Here is a 17,643-nt window from a genome sequence, read left to right on the forward strand (position 1 = left end):
CAAAATCTTTGTTCCTAAACTCTACAATTCTCGTAGATGAACTCACAGCGGAAACCTTCTACCGCTTCAAAACCTCTGAACTCTTCAATACATGAATGCCACCCTTTAATGCACAGATCCCAGTACGTGACTAACTCCTTTGTACGAATCCCAGTACGTGACTCACTCACCAAATTGAGAAAGAAGGATGTTGGTTGCAAAGTTCTTCACTTCTTCAACAATGAAGATCAAGAAGCACTTGGTTACAAAACCCGAAGACGCAAAGACGCAGTAGCTTCTTTTTAAGAGAATAAGGCTTCGATCACCTTTTGCAATTGTTCTCTTTGTATTCTCTTATGTGACGGCTTCAAAAATAAGTCTTATATATTTCTAGGGTTGTGAGAAAAGAAACCATACACAAATACAGAAGTCTGGCCCAAAAATCAGATCTGAAAATTCTGATTTTCGTAACATCGATAGATAGCCTCGATAGATAGCATCTGTCGAGCCTCATTAAACATTGATAGATAGCATCTATCGAGCAGCTGTCCACCAAGTGTCCAGTCCACCAGGTGTCTAGCAGGTGTCCAACAGCTATCCGCAAGTGTCCAGCAGGTGTCCAACTTTAGTAAACACCTTTTCTTCACTTGTTTCTTGGTCCAATCTTCATGGCTTTAATACTAGACTTGAACAACATGTTCTTTGAAGTATTAAACACTAACTAGATCAATCCAAATACAAGTAAAGTGCGTTTTGTCAAAAGATTTGCCAACTACATAAAATATGTCCTTAACAAGAGCAAACAACTATAGGTTGATATTTTGGAACAGGCTAGGGTAGTGGGAAGATTTCTCGTACTTGTAACCGTTTGATTGTTGATTAGTGAATTTTTAGGAGCGGTAACTTGAAAATCACCCAGTAGAGTTTATACCTTGCGAGAGGTTTTCCTCGTTTGTCAACAAATCATCGTGTCTATTTAATATCTGCTGCTTAGTAATTTATTTGGTGATTTGTTAGTGTCTCTACAATTTGCAAGTAATTTGACCTAATTATTCAACTTAGGTAATTGAATTAATTAACTTGGGTCAATCTATAACCCAACACTTTTGTAAAAGATTGTAGCCTTATTTGTAGGAGTTGTACGAGGCCATAGCCTTTGTTGTTGAGACTTTTATAAATGCTAAAAACTTGATTTCTCTTTGTTTGTGAGTTTGAAGTTGTGTCTAATAAAATATTCATTCCCCTCTATATTGTGAGTGTTTAGTTTGTTTTTCTTCTATTAAGGCTTTGCTAAGCCAACAAAGTAGCATCAAAACTTCTGCTATTCCATCATAAATTACTTAACTAGATTTTGGAGTTCTAATGAAGTTGGATTGCACAGTATAATTACTAGGTTGAAAGTGGAAACTTGTTTGCTTGTTTCACTCAAACTGCAGGAAAAAAAAAAAAAAAACCCTATTTACGGTACACTAGTTCATAGTCATTATCAGCAATCCTAAGCAGTCTCATTTCTTCCAAGCTCCACACCTCTATGGGCATTCCTACTATCTAAAATCATAGATGGTATTTTATCTCCAGCTAGCACTTCTTTATCTTCCTCCTTGCAAATTTCACTAACCTCTTCCAATGGCTTATAAGTATAAAGCCAACTACATATCACATAATATAAGAGATTTAATACTTGGATGCCACTAACAAGCTAGTAGTAGTATTCTAATCTTCCCCTATTGAGGTTCCTATCAGGAAGCCAGTTGCTTTTCTTTCCAGAATACTTATGAACTAGTGATACCATCAGTGTGCCCATATAGTTTCCCATTAATATTGTTATCCAATAGAGTGCTGCAGCAGTGCTTCTCATGCTTTCAGGTGATTGATCATAAAGAAATTCCAAGTGCCCCACAAACATGAAAACTTCAGCTACCCCATTTAGGCAAAACTGAGGTACCAACCAAAAAATACTAATAGGAATAATTGCTTTTGGATCATCCAATAAGTTGTGATCAGCAGCCACTACTTTTCTCTTGATTTCAACTAATGATGCAACAACTGTGGCAAGAATGTTAATCACAAAGCCTACACCCATTCTTTGTAGGCATGTGATTCCTGATGGATTTCCAGTGAATCGACGAGCAAAGGGCACAAATAGACGTTCATACAGAACAAGGCCAACGAGCATGGTTATGTTGCCAAAGATAGACATCGAGGCTGGTGGAATTTGGAAGGAGTGAGACAAGTGACGTTCCATAGTGCGAGCTTGTAGAAGGGTGAAATTATGCAGGTGTGAAGATGAGGCAATAAGAGCAATTCCGGCTGCCCATATAGGAAGCATTCGAATAATGCATTTTAATTCCTCAACTCGATGTACAGTGGCAAGCTTCCATAAATTTGGTTGCTTTGAATCTGCTGCATGACTATTTGTTACGATAGCAGCTTTATCAAACCACCTGCAATCATATACACAAGAAGCAATTTAAGCATTCAAATTATAAGTGTTAGAATAATGGTTAAGTAATTGAATTCAACATTTCTTAACTTAAACTTTTGGGACAAATTTATCAAGTTATTAAAGCAGGTGATCTTAAGTTCAAACTTGTATCTGCTCTACCTCCCATTTAAACGATTAAAAATGCCACATATTGGGCCACATTTATTTAGAGGAAGAGAAGACAATTGTCTTCAGTAACATTCATGTACTTACTAAACAAGATATTGGTAATGATTATTTATGAAGGATATATGGCTAATGCCCAAATTAATTTTAAGGCATCTCAAAGAAATGAAATAGGTTAGTCACTATTAGACGAAGTAGCTCTCAAAACGTGCATTGCAACTGCAATGACATTCTACATTATGCATAAAGGATGTTTTATATTGCTTACTTGAATTGATTTGTGTGTACAAGCCTTCCATGCAAAGAAATAGCAGCATCGAGCTCTCTATTTTCATATAAGAGAGCAGGGTTTTCTGGTACTACTTCTTTCCTTTTCTTCACAGCTGCAACAATTACTTGGGTCAATCTAACCAAGGGACTACCCGCAAGTTTGATTCTATTGTAAAGAGGTGAACCCACCAAAAATGCTATAATTGACAAGGCCATGGCTATGGTTGGAACTCCAAGACCCCAACCCCAACCTACATTATCTTGGATGTAAACCACAAAAGTCAGGGCAGTTAGTGTTGCCATTCCCATGCTAAAATAGTACCAATTGAACAAATTCCAACTTCTAGCTGCTACACTTGATTTGGTCATGTCAAATTGGTCTGCAGCAAAGGTAACAACACAAGGCCTAATGCCACCTGAGCCAAGAGATGAAAGCAGTAGAGAGATGTAGAGCACCCAAAGCTGCAAGCCTGAGGCTTCCTTGCAATTCACTTGAGTTGTGCACAGTGGAGGGCGGAGCTTTGGTAGAACTACTGAAATGGTGATGCTAATCAATCCCTGCAAGGTGAAGAATGAAAATTTGATGAACATTCTAAATTTTCACAAGCTAAATATATGCTCATAAGAAGCACTAACAATTGCTGTTGTTCTTTCAAAAATGTACAAACGCAAGTGACATTGCTTATAGGCATAAGCTTCCCAAGTGATGATAGTTGGGAATTTTTCTGCAGTACTTATCAACATATGGTATTATTATTAAGGACCTTGGCATTTGAGTGCTAAATTGACTATAACAACTAGTTATATTGCCCCCTGCCCCCCAAAAAATTTCAAACATAATTCTCAATTTACAATGTTTGTCCCCTCCCAGTTATAACTTGATTGTTTTTTATTTATTTTTTGTTGATATATTTATATTTTTAGACTTATAATCAACACGCTATTATCTCTTTTATATGTTAAAATTAATGCAAAAAACAGAAGGAAAATATTCCTTGTTTATACAATGCAATAATTTTTTATGTAATAACGTATTCTCCATCATAAGAAATTGTGTAGTAAGCAATAAAATATTGGGATAATTACATAATAATATACATTTACGTAAGTTGTACTTATTCTATCTACAACAATAAATTAGTGAAATTTCATTTAATAAATTAGTCTAGATAAGCTATATGTATTTTTATCACAATAGGTGACATTTTGAATTTGAAAAATAATTAGAAAAAAAATGTGTTCATGCAAATTGTTCTTTAAAGAGATAAATATATATATATATATATATAAATATATATATATATATATATATATATTATTGTATATTTTATTACATTGAAAAAGCATTTGATATACTACATTCAAGTTTGTGTAGATATGTGTATATAAATTTTTCTTCTCAAATTCAAATCCTACCTTTGCCGGCTCAAATCCTAGAATATATATATATATATATAAAATAGATTGATTAAGTAGTGGTTTAAATGATGTAGATTATGTGGAAATATTTTAACTATATATGAATGGATTCGTATATGTCCACTACAAAATTGCATACATTTTCACAATAAGCTGAAGTCTCAATCTCATCACTAGTCATTATGAAATAAAATAAAATAAGATTACACTCACACTCACCACAACTCAAAAGAATGTTATCGTAAAAATATTGTGAAATTTTGTTATACCATAGACTTTCTCATATGAACAAGAGTTTGCATAAAAATAGTCAAATGAAGAAATAAGAGGATAATGATGTAGATCTTGTACACTAATATAATTTATCTCATTATGGGCCAAAATATTTTTTCACAGTTTTCATTATTCTTGTTAACATATATAGTGTTGTGGGCTTTAAGCCCAAACTAGTTTACTTGTTTAGCACTCTTACTTGTATAGCACTCTTACTTGTACTACACTCATATTTACTTGTACTGCACTCATATGCCTCCTATATAAAGGCACTTATGTATATTCTTTCGGTGAGAAATACAATACTATTCAATTCAGTATTTCTAACATGGTATCGAGCCACCTTTGCTCCGACCTTTTCTTAGCAGTTTTGTCTTTATTGGTGTAACTCCGTTCTCAATATTGCTTCCGCTGTCACGACAACTGCCACAGCCTTTCGCCGTTGAACCTTCGAGTCTTCCAGACATCGTCCTCAGGTTCCGGATCTGCATCAGCCGCCGTTGAGGAGTCCGAACACTGCAAAGACCACTGCCTTTTTCGGCACCGCCGTGAATATTGCTCTGAAAAATTTTTCGAAGGTACCACGAAGATCGTCTTGCTCCGATCTATCTTTTCGTGAAAACCTCACAGTCATTGGAGTCTCCACGCGCCGCCAAAAGTTTCTGCACTTCGGTTCACGTGCCCACGCGCCTCCACGCGCCCACGCGCCGCCACGCGCTGCTCACGCGCCTCCACGCGCCATACTGATCCTGCTGACGTCAGCCCTAGCCACGTCAGCGCCACGTTAGCTGCCACGTCATCTGCCATGTCAGCAAACCACATCAGCCTACCACGTCAGCTACCGTTGACTTTGACCGTTGACCGTTGACTGTTGACCTTTGACCGTTGACTTTTCTGGAGTTGACTTTTTGCAGTCCAGGTCTTCTTCCTTTTGCAACAATCGTCGCCAACAATCTAGCAAACGCTTTTGCAATTTTTGCAAACGTTTTGGCCATAATATTGAGACTTGCTTTCAGCGCAATAAATCAGCTGGTTCAGGTTCTTCTGCCACTATTGCTAACATTGAGAGTGTCCAACCAATGGCTCCCGTCTTTGCACAGTCTAAGTCTTCAAGTCACACTTTCACCATGACCACAGATGACCTTAAAAACATCATCGCCAATGTCATTCGTATGGTTGGTAATGCATCTTATTCCTCTTCTCTCTCAGCTTTGTCCGGTATGTCTCCTTCCTCTTGGCTTATGGATTCTGCTTGTTGCAATTACATGACACCTCACTCGTCCTTATTTTCTGAACTTAAACCTGCACCAAACCCTCTTACTATTCGCACAGTAAATGGTTCCACAATGTCTGGACATAATATAGGTTCCATTTCAACCTCCAACCTCTTCGTTTTTGGGGTCTTTAATGTTCCTGACCTTTCTTACAATTTGTTTTCTGTGGGACAATTAGCTGAGTTGGGTTATCGTATCATATTTGATTATTCTGGGTGTATTGTACAGGATCCAAGGACGGGACAGGAGCTAGGGACCGGTCCCAGAGTTGGGCGTATGTTTCCCGTGGACAACCTTCGTCTTCCACTTGTTGCTCCTATTTCTATTGTCGCATTCTGCCGGTTTCTTCTATTCCTTCTCTTGCTCTTTGGCATGCTCGACTTGGTCACGCATCTTCTTCCCGTGTACAACAATTGGCTTCTAGAGGTTTGCTAGGTTCAGTGTCTACAGAAAATTTTGATTATGTTTCATGTCAATTAGGAAAACAACCAGCTTTGCCTTTCAATTCTAGTGAATCTATATCCACTTTGATATCTTTGACCTTATTCATTCGATGTTTGGGGACCTTCCTCTGTCTCTAGTATTGGTGGATCTCGATATTTTGTTGTCTTTGTTGATGATTACTCTCGCTATAGCCGGATCTTTAATATGAAACGTCGTTACGAATTATTGCAAGTGTATTCTAATTTTGCAAAAATGGTTGAAACTCAATTTTCTAAACGTATCAAAATTTTTTCGATCGATAATGCTCTTGAGTACACTCAATATGCTTTCCAAGCTATTTTGCATTCCTATGGCCTTGTTCATCAACTAACTTGTCCGGGTACCTCTCGGCAAAATGGTAGAGCCGAACGAAAACTTCGTCATATTCTTGACCTTGTTCGTGCTCTTCTTCTTCTCTGCCAAAGTTCCCTGCTCCTTTTTGGGGCGAAGCACTCTTCTTCATGCGTTCATACTATTAATCACATTCCCGATCCTGTCATTCAAAATCAAACTCCATATGAGCGCCTTTTTGGGTCACCTCCCGGACTATCACCACCTACGCTCATTCGGCTCACCTTGTTTCGTTCTTCTTCGACCACATGAGCATAACAAACTTGAGCCTAGGTCAAGACTTTGTTGTTTTCTTGGTTATGGCGAAACTCGAGGGATATCGGTGTTATGATCCTATTTCTCATCGTCTTCGTGTCTCCCGCAATGTTGTCTTTTGGGAACATCGCCTCTTTGTTGAGCTCTCTCACTTCCGTACTTCTTTATCTTCCTCTTCCTGCTTAGATCTATTTCCAGATGAGACGAAAATTCCTTCTGTAGCTTGCTCCCGACCCTCACAGTCTTGATCCTCTTGTAGTCGCTCTGATTCTCCTATTAACTTCTCTGTCTAACCACCGAAATCCTTGATCCCTTTCCTAGTTCCCCTTTTAATGAACAGGTGGAAGATGAGCAGGTCGAAGACGAGCTACCCAACCTTGATCTTGGTTCCCCTGCTCCACGCTCCTTTGAAGATCATGTATAAGACATTCCACCTCGTCACTCAACCTCGGGTAAGGTCCATTCCTGCACATTTACTTGACTATCATTGTTACACTACCCTTGCTACATTGCACGAGCCTCACACCTATCGTGAGGCTTCCACCACCCTTTATGGCCAGATTGCAATGAAAGAGGAACTTGATGCATTATCTAAAAACCATACTTGGGACTTGGTCCACTCTCCCCCACAGGAAATCTGTGGTTGGTTGTAAGTGGATCTACAAGATTAAGACTCGCTCGATGGGTCCATTGAGCGCTACAAAGCTCGTCTTGTTGCAAAAGGTTTTACACGGGAGTATGGGATTGATTATGAAGAGACCTTTGCTCCGTTGCTCGTATCTCATACTGTTCGTGCCCTCTTAGGCTATTCTTCGCCGAGTAAATGGGATCTTTTCCAGATGGATGTCAAAAATGCATTCCTTAATGGGGATTTGAGTGAAGAAGTTTATATGCAACCTCCTCCTGGTCTCTCTGTTGAATCAAACAAGGTTTGTCACATTCGACGTGCACTTTATGGCCTTAAACAAGCTCCACGTGCTTGGTTTGCCAAGTTCAGCTCTACCATCTCTCGTTTGGGTTACATGGCCAGTCATTATGATTCTGCCTTATTTCTTCGTTGCACTGACAAAGGCACTATTTTACTTCTCCTGTATGTGGATGATATGATCATAACTGGTGATGACCTCAGTGGCATTCAAGAACTCAAGGATTTTCTCAGTCAGTAGTTTGAGATGAAAGATCTTGGACATCTCAGCTACTTCTTGGGTCTTGAAATCACTTATTCTACAGATGGACTTTACATTACTCAAGCCAAGTATGCCTCTGAACTCTTGTCTAGAGCTGGACTCACTGATAGCAAGACTGTTGACACTCCAGTCGAGCTTAATGCGCATCTAACTCCTTCAGGGGGGAAACTATTGTCTAATCCCTCTCTTTACAGACGCTTAGTTGGCAGCCTAGTTTATCTCACTGTTACTCGTCCAGACATTTCCTATGTTGTTCACCAGGTGAGCCAATATCTGTCTGCTCCACGATCGACTCACTATGCTGCTGTTCTGCGCATTCTTCGGTACCTAAAGGGCACTCTCTTCCATGGTCTTTTCTACTCTGCTCGGTCTCCTCTTGTTCTCCGTGCATTTTCTGATGCTGATTGGGCAGGAGATCATTGATCGCAAGGTCCACCACTGGGTATTGCTTTCTTCTTGGTCTTCTCTGATTTCTTGGCGAAGCAAGAAACAAACTCATGTGGCTCGTTCTAGTGCGGCGAATATCGTGCCCTTCGATACCACATCTGAGCTTCTTTGGCTACGATGGCTTCTCAAAGACTTAGGTGTGTCGACATCCTCTGCTACTCCTCTTTATTGTGACAACAAAAGTGCCATTCATATTGCTCACAATGATGTCTTCCATGAACGGACTAAACACATCGAGATCGATTGTCATTTTATCCGTTATCATCTTGTCCATGGTGCTCTCAAGCTAATCTCAGTCTCCTCTACAGATCAACTTGCAGATATCTTCACCAAGTCACATCCTAAGGGACGTCTTCGTACTTTGGTTGACAACCTCAAGTTGGTCTCACATCCACCTTGAGTTTGAGGGGGGCTGTTAACATATATAGTGTTGTGGGCTTTAAGCCCAAACTAGTTTACTTGTTTAGCACTCTTACTTGTATAGCACTCTTACTTGTACTACACTCATATTTACTTGTACTGCACTCATATGCCTCCTATATAAAGGCACTTATGTATATTCTTTCGGTGAGAAATACAATACTATTCAATTCAGTATTTCTAACAATTCTGATCAGCTAAGGACTAAAAGCAGAATGAACTCATCATAATAAATAGAAAAAATTACATGCCTTTAGTTAAGCCATTGTTTTTACAACATTAATGAATAGTTAAATTATAGCTTTCCTTCTTAATTTATCAGTGAAAGGGATTCTATAAATAGTGAACTTTAGATCTGTAAAGCATGGTATTGTTGTTTTTACCAGTTCATAGATTATAGAACCAGCCACGATGGTCCAAAACCGCCCGGCAAAGGAGTCGGCAAATAAAGCACCAATCAATGGCATGAAATTGGCAATTCCACCGAAGTTGGTGAGTGTGTTGAAGGCTTGTACCAGCGGCATGTTAAGCTCTTGTGTTAGGTACGTTATCATGTTGGAATGGAAACTAGTTGTTGCAAATCTATCACATATTTCATTTGCTGGGAAACAGAAAGGGAAATAGTTAGTGTAGTTGGCTTATGAATTTATAATTATCATTAAAATGGCAGGAGAAATCAAGCATACTTATGTGTCAATATGTATTGTGGCACAAAGCTTTCAAGTCTTCAAGATTAGTGATTATAATCTATTCTAAGAGTGATGTTAGGATTAGAACAAATTTTTCTATATAAATCTTACCTACATCATCACTACCAATCATTAAAAAAAAACTGCAATTTGAATATTCATGTGTTAGGTACGTTATCATGTTGGAATGGAAACCAGTTGCTGCAAATTTGTCGCATATTATGTTTGCTGAGAAACAGAGGGGGCAATAATTGGTGTAGCTGGCTCATGAATTTATAATTATCAGTAAAATAGCATAAGAAATTTAGGCATACTTATGTGTCAATATGTATTGTGGCACAAAGCTTTCAAGACTTCAAGATAAGTGATAATAATTTATTCTAAGAGTGATGTTAGGATTACAACAAATTTTTCTATATAAATCTTACCTACATCATCACTACCAATCACTAAAAAAAAACTATAATTTGAATATTCATGTGTTAGGTATGTTATCATGTTGGAATGGAAACCAGTTGCTGCAAACTTGTCGCATATTTCATTTGCTGGAAACAAAGGGGGCAATAATTAGTGTAGTTAGCTCATGAATTTATAATTATCATTAAAATAGCATGACAAATTTAGGCATACTTATATGTCAATATGTATTGTGGCACAAAGCTTTCAAGCCTTCAAGATAAGTGATTATAATCTATTCTAAGAGTGATGTTAGGATTACAACAAATTTTTCTATATAAATCTTACCTACATCATCACTACCAATCATTAAAAAAAAAAGGTTAATATCAGTATTCATTTAATAATAGTGACATAAATCACAATTATTATCATCTCAATACTCACTTCCCTTAGCCCTTACCAAAAATATCTTCCTTGTCAAGATTTTTAAACTCTAAACCTTCTCTTATTGAAGGGGAGGAAATTCCATTATTGTGGTTAATCTAGCTCATGCAGAAGTTATTGAATTGCTGCCTGGTACAAGTTCATCTAGTGTCCCAAAAATATCTCACAATTTTTTTACAATAAGTAAGTATCAACCCACCATTCTTCCAACAAAAAAGAGGTATCAACCCCACCATGAGTCAAAATATAAAGAAATAAAATAAAAATATATATTATATTTAGACCTTCCATAACTCTCCACAACTCAAGACAAGGACATTGAAAAATGTTAACAGATTTTTACTATTTAATTTATTTTTACTATAATTTATAAATTTTATTACACTTTATGGTATTATTCATAAATCTTATTGTACTATTTTAATTAAATTTTACCTTATTTTTAATATTTTCATAAAAAAAAATTTTAATTTCAACCAAATAAATAAATTCCAAAAGATTCCTTACTCATGTAGTATTTTATGATTTTCATATGCTTAATTTAACTTTTGAACAATTAGGGAAGGTAATGACAGACAGACCCGTGAATATTCTGACAGCATTCCATTTTCAAACAATGTGGGCCAAACGAAAGGGACCTTAGAGAGAGAGAGAGAGAGAGAGAAAAGTTTTCAATTGCATTCAGCCAAGAAAAGAAAATTCTATTGCCGGTCTTTTATTTTCCAAATAGAAGAATAGAAATTCCTTCTTCTTGTTCTTCTTTTCCGCTTCTAGGACTATTGGTCCTACTTTCTTTTGATTGTATTTGTTCAACAATAGGGGACAGCCAAAACAAAACACAATTCTTGACTGGGAGTTTAGTTTAGTGAAATATTAGGACCACTACTAATGTATAGTACTGAGGTAGCTTAATTGCATTTAAATCAAAGTTAGTGCATATCTTGAGATTTATTTAACTCCAAAAGGGAAAGTGGTAAATCTCAAATTAGCACATATAAAAAGTCAGTATCTTTACCATATATAGTGATAATCCAATGTTGTATAGTAATTATACTAGGATCATTTGATCTGATACTTACGGTGATATTATTATGAAATTACCATTTGTTCTAAAAACTGATAAATAAATAAATAAACAAATTTAACCATTTAATCATTATTCATACTTAACTAATATATATTTATTGAGATGGTAGCTCATAGATTATAGATATTCAAACATAAGACTTATCAAAAACAGAATATATATATATATATATAGCCATATATATGAATTGGGTTCAAATTATACTTGGTATAACTCTAAGTAATGTTACACCACTTAATATTTTAATTGGATGCGAATATTGACAAATCCATCGTTAGATTACATTATCTTTGTATATACTTCATGGTTGCAAAATTTCAAGGATATCAAAAATTAATATCCATGTCATCAATCAATTATTAAAATTCAAATTTTTGTAGGTTAAAATTATGCATAAAATATGAGTTTATAGATAAAATGGTAAATAACATTTGACTGACACAAAAATTGACATGCATGTTAAGAATATATAAAACATATAATTCAACGATTGAATTTTCAAAATATTAATTCAATAATAAGTTATTGGGTGGTGTAATATTGCTTAGAGTTACACCAGGTGTAACTTCAACGCAACTTATATATATATATATATATATATATATATAGACACACACTAAACATATGAATAAAATTGAGTTTTGATTTGAAAAGAAGAACCAAGAAGCTCTATTTGGATCTCCGTTGCTGTGAGAATTCCTTGAAAATATATATTGTCAATCCCAGACAAAAAAAACAACAATAGGAAAAGACAGTTGTACGACTAGAATAAGAATTTGCGAACATACCAAAAATGAATGGCATTGTTTTGATTCCTCCAAGCTTCTTCTTCTTCTTCCTCATGATGATCTTCTGTTCATCCTCTATCTTTTCTTGCTTCTGATCAACATTGGCCATGTTCTCTTTGTCCAAGTACTCCATATCTGTGGTTTTCACACCTTCACATGCAAAGGCAAGTTCTAAGTGGGCTATATATTATGGTCGGCCATTGATTAAGGACCAAGTGAGTGCAGAAGGAAACTATAAGATAGGTGGGACCAACAAATGCACTTTATTACTGTGATGTAATGTCTTTTGTCACATATAATGGCACTAATTGAGTTTGTTCTGTCCGGAGCTGGCAGAAAAGGGATTATTTATGCCACCAATCAGGAGCTGCCACATCATATATTCAATGAGGTCTCAGTACACTCTATCACACAGGATTATAGAAACTGGATTTTGTCTTTTGTGTATTATTTGTATTGGAAGCAACTCTTACGCACACTACACATACGCACTGGTGTGTGTATACAGCGTGTTAGCGTTTGTGCAACAATCATTGCTTTTTTATATATATATATATATATATATATTCTAATAGATTCTATTTTCTTCTTATATCCTTTTATGTTCTACAAAATTTTCAAATAATTTCAAATTAATAAATATCTCATTTGTAAAATGTTTAAATTTTGATTTTTATTTTTTATAAATCGAAAAGCAAACAACATCTGATTCATAAAAAATTTAACATGCATACCAAAAGTATTGAAAATGTGAAATTGAAGTGAGATCTTTAAAATATTAATTCAATAAACTTTTTTATAAAAATGGTGTAATAGGAGTCCAAAATGTATATGCATGGTGCAAATCATATCAATAGGAATCTTTTATTATAAAATGGCAAGAGTATCAAGACAAAAGAATTACTGTCTATCCCATCCAAAGTTTCAGATTTTGGCCTTTGTGGTAGGTTATGGTTGTGAGGGATACAGATGTCTGTGTGAAATTGGACCTTAATCAGAGTAGAGGAATTTGACTAAAACACTTCTCTTCTCCTCTTGATCTTTTAGAACACGTCTGTACGTGTCCTATGGAATCCGTTCCATGCAGCTTAAATGACAAAATTTGATTACAAATTTAGTTTTAATTTAAAATTATAATTTTATTTAATATTTTTTATTTAATGTGAATTTTGATGAATCTACCGTTAGATTGTATTTTCTTCTTATATACTTCATATTTGCAAAAATTTTCTAAAATCAAAAATTAAAAAAATTATATCATCAATCAAATGTTTAAGTTTTGAGTTTTCGTAATTTAAAATTATACATAAAAATAAGTTTATAGATCGAATAGTAAATAATATCCGATTTACATTAAATTTGATAGGTGTGTTAATAACATAAAAAAAAATATGTTATTTAACAGTTAAATTTTAAAAATATGTAGTAATATTAATTTTTTTTAGTGAGAGTTGTAACCTAAGAGCATCTCTAGCAGTCTCTTCAAATTTTTGTACTATTTGAAGAGTGAAGAGTTTATATTACCTTTTACATATCTACTTTTTCAAATATACTTTTCCAACAGACTCTATCATTTTCTCTATCCCATTTAAATATTATTTCTTCATTTTTTATTTAATATTTCTTTTTCAGTCTTCTTTCATTCATCCAATTTTAATGAAAAGTACTATGTTATTAACATTTTACAATATTTTCACAATAAATCATATGTAGTAAGTTATTACTAATTTTAATTTGAACACATCACTTAAATATTTTTTTTCATTAGTATTAGTTAGTAACAACCAACTACTTAAGATTTATTGTGAAAGTATTGTGAAAATATTGTGTAGCATTTCTCAATTTTAATTTCTTATTCTTTATTCTATTTTTCTCTTATCTTTTTTTTTTTCATCCGCACGTTTATTTTCTTTCTTTTTTTCCTTTTTTTTTCTCCTCCACACCTTTCCCTTATCTCTATCTTCCTCTATTTTTCTCTCTCTTTCTTTCTCTCTCACATTGTCGGTGGATGACAAAAGCTAGAGGACAACCTTTTTTCTCCTCCCACCACTGCAGGTCCTCCTCCCCACCGAGGCTTAGATGGGTCAGCTTTGCTCCTTTTTTTTTTTTTGTTCTAATTTGATTAGTTTTAAAATTGTAATTTGAGTTTGTATTTTGATTGAGAGATTCGTCGATTTTGTGTTTCATCGTTGCTTTCTGATGAGAAGCAAAGAGAGAGTTTTTTTCTAAAGAGAAGCAAGAGAGAGAGTGAGTGCAAAAGAAAGAGAAATGGAGGAAAGAGAAAAAAGCCATTTTTTATTCAAACGGGTTTTATTTTAAGGGAAAATATTGTTTAGAGGTGCTACAGTACTTGCTACAGTGCTCTTCATGTCTGGAGAGCTATTGTAGCAAATCTAAAAAATAATTTGGAGATGGAGAGGCTATTGTAGGGTTTTTTTTTTTTTTTTTGCTCTCTGTAATTGGCTTTAGAGAGCCTATTGAAGATGCTCTAAGGTTACAACTAAATTTGTAACCAAACTTTGTCTAAGCTTAAATGTATGGTTCAATATTTATATAAGTAATTCATCACCATATTTATATAAGTATGGTTCAATATTTAAATATCGTGTAGCATTTCTCAATTTTAATTTTTTAATTTTTATTCTATTTTTCTCTTATCTCTTTTTTTTTTCATCCGCATGATTATTTTCTTTCATTTTTTCCGTTTTTTTTTTCTCCTCCACACCTTTCCCTTATCTCTATCTTCCTCTATTTTTCTCTCTCTTTCTTTCTCTCTCACATTGTCGGTGGATGACAAAAGCTAGAGGACAAGCTTCTTTCTCCTCCCCACTGAGACTCAGATGGGTCAGCTTTGCTCCTTTTTTTTTTTGGTTCTAATTTGATTAGTTTTAAAATTGTGATTTGTGTTTGTATTTTGATTGAGAGCTTCGTCGATTTTGTGTTTCATCGTTGCTTTCTGATGAGAAGCAAAGAGAGAGTTTTTTTTCTAAAGAGAAGCAAGAGAGAGAGAGGGAGTGCAAAAGAAAGAGAAATGGAGGAAAGAGAAAAAAGTCATTTTTTATTCAAACGGGTTTTATTTTAAGGGAAAATATTGTTTAGAGGTGCTACAGTAATTGCTACAGTGCTCTTTATGTCTGGAGAGCTACTGTAGCAAATCTAAAAAATAATTTGGAGATGGAGAGGCTATTGTAGGGTTTTTTTTTTTTTTTTTTGCTCTCCGTAATTGGCTTTAGAGAGCCTATTGAAGATGCTCTAAGGTTACAACTAAATTTGTAACCAAATTTTGTCTAAGCTTAAATGTATGGTTCAATATTTATATAAATAATTCATCACCTCGGCCATTACTTTATTTAGATTAGATTTTTTTTTTTTTTTATGAATCTTTAGATTGGAATTAAGAAATAAAGAATTTAAATTATTCTGTATTTCATGGCCTAAATGGGTGGAGGACCGTGGGGATGAAGGAAAATACTTCGTCTTTTTGCCTTTTATTTTCCTTCGTTTAAGATAAATGAAACGAAGGGAATATAATATTATTTTTTTAAGGGCAAGTGATCATGACCAAGAGATCATGGACTCAATAATGCCACATTGATGTTAATAGAAATTTCCTTATGAGTTATGTAACGACTACATTTTCCTTGCAATTTGCAAAGCGTAATAAAATGGGGTCACGGAAGTCGTATTAAATAAACTTATGTCCAAACAAATTACTCAAACATTTACAATAAAATCACATATTATATTCCCATCAAAAAAAAAATCACATATTATATAAGCTTATGTCTAAATCAGACTATAATATACACTATATAAAATAAAATAAAAAATTGCATCTTGCAGGTGTGGTTTCATCAAGTGGATGTTATCTTGCAAAGGTCTCTCTTCTCATTGACCCATGTACTCAGGCTTGGCGGTTTGATATGATCCGGCCAGCGATTCTTTTCCCCCGATGACGCGAAAGCTACATTGAGCATCCCTTTAAGTACAAAACTGCCTGGTGATCGATTGATATGGCCCTATACACCAAAGGGTAATTTTACAGTTCGTAGTGCATATAAATTGGCAGTGGATTTGGAACAGGCAACACCTCTGGGGAAGCATATAACGTAGAGAACTCTAAAATATTTTGGAAAACAATATGGAGGCTAAATATCCCAAACAAAGTCAAGTCCTTCGCATGGAACAAAGTCAAGTCCTTCGCATGGAAAGCAAGCAAGAATATATTGCCGACAAAGGCAAATTTATGTCGAAGGAAAGTTCTAATTGATCCAGTTTGCATGTGAAGCCTGTGAAGCTGGAATTGAAAGTAGTGCACATATCTTTTGGAAATGTGATGAGGCTCCTGAGGTCTGGCAGCTCTCGGGACTCACTTTTGATACCCATCGCTTGGTCTTCCCTAAGTTTGTGAACATTGTGGCATCTGAAATTTTCACAACGTGTGGGGGATGATACTCTGGAGTTAGTACTCATGATAGCATGGAACATTTGGTACAATTTGCAATATTATTGAGGGAATTCGGCAAAAGCTACAAGACTTTGGAAGAGTGCAAGTGAACCACGTCAAGTGGGAAGACAATTGTCCAACACACAACTTGGCACAACATGTCAAGGATGTTTTCGATTATGTAACTTGGATAGGGAAAAATCATAATATGATTGAGTCTTCTTTGACTCAAGATGTATTATTTTTATCTTCTTCTTAATGAAAGTTACGAATTTCTTATCTAAAAAAAAAAAAGTGGATGTTATCTCAAAATCTCTTCTTTTTTTTTCATTTTTCTCCATATACATGTGATGTACTAAAGGAATATTAAAATAATCAACTTACTTTTATCTAATTAAAACTTGAGGGTTTCAGAACTTTAGAAATTAAAATAGGCTTCATTATTAATTTTATACGTTTCTAATATCCTGCTAAAATTTCGGCGTGTGACTAATTATAAACATATTAAAATTATGAATAAGGTTTTTTTTTAAGTGAAAATGAAATTCTATTACCAATCTTTTAAAAAATTAATACTCTGATTAAAACTTATTTATAAAAGTTTCAATATTTCAAAGAAATTTTAATTTTTTATTACATTATTGGTTATGTAACTTAAATCATTTTTTTTAATTCCAGTAGCTCTTTTATTATTCAATTTTAATTATATTATTGAAATATTTCTTGAGTTCACATACATTTCTTGATTAAGCTATGTATCACATGAATAAAATACAACTAATAATTAATGTTTGTCCAAGTCTTGCATTGTATGAATTTG

The 17,643-nt window shown here is 34.7% G+C and overlaps 1 protein-coding gene across 2 annotated transcripts; it reads right to left on the reverse strand.

Annotated features, from left to right (window-relative positions):
• Positions 1-1,373: 1,373 nt before the first annotated feature.
• LOC142631233 (protein NRT1/ PTR FAMILY 3.1-like) lies at positions 1,374-12,616 on the reverse strand. 2 transcript variants are annotated; one of them, XM_075805350.1, is made up of 5 exons: positions 12,377-12,441; positions 9,656-9,716; positions 9,353-9,570; positions 2,859-3,418; positions 1,374-2,423 (listed from the first exon to the last, which is right to left on the reverse strand). In XM_075805350.1, exons 3-5 carry the CDS (start codon positions 9,521-9,523, stop codon positions 1,679-1,681), a joined length of 1,476 nt encoding a protein of 491 aa, XP_075661465.1. In that variant the 5' UTR covers positions 9,524-9,570; positions 9,656-9,716; positions 12,377-12,441; the 3' UTR covers positions 1,374-1,678. The 2 variants fall into 2 exon arrangements, with proteins under 2 accessions (XP_075661465.1, XP_075661464.1); XM_075805349.1 differs by lacking the exon at positions 9,656-9,716 and having other exon boundaries at positions 12,377-12,616.
• Positions 12,617-17,643: the final 5,027 nt, after the last annotated feature.

Source organism: Castanea sativa, chromosome 4 (genome assembly GCF_040712315.1).
Source record: "Castanea sativa cultivar Marrone di Chiusa Pesio chromosome 4, ASM4071231v1".
NCBI lineage: Eukaryota > Viridiplantae > Streptophyta > Magnoliopsida > Fagales > Fagaceae > Castanea > Castanea sativa.

What these genes read in the sequence shown, in the direction of transcription:
- LOC142631233 (XM_075805349.1), bottom strand. Translation starts at nt 12,509, where the DNA reads ATGGAGTACTTGGACAAAGAGAACATGGCCAATGTTGATCAGAAGCAA. An exon ending in AACAATGCCATTCATTTTTG is followed by an intron (nt 9,571 to 12,376) that starts GTATGTTCGCAA and finishes TCTGTTTCCCAG; the next exon opens with CAAATGAAATATGTGATAGA. An exon ending in GTACACACAAATCAATTCAA is followed by an intron (nt 2,424 to 2,858) that starts GTAAGCAATATA and finishes ATATGATTGCAG; the next exon opens with GTGGTTTGATAAAGCTGCTA.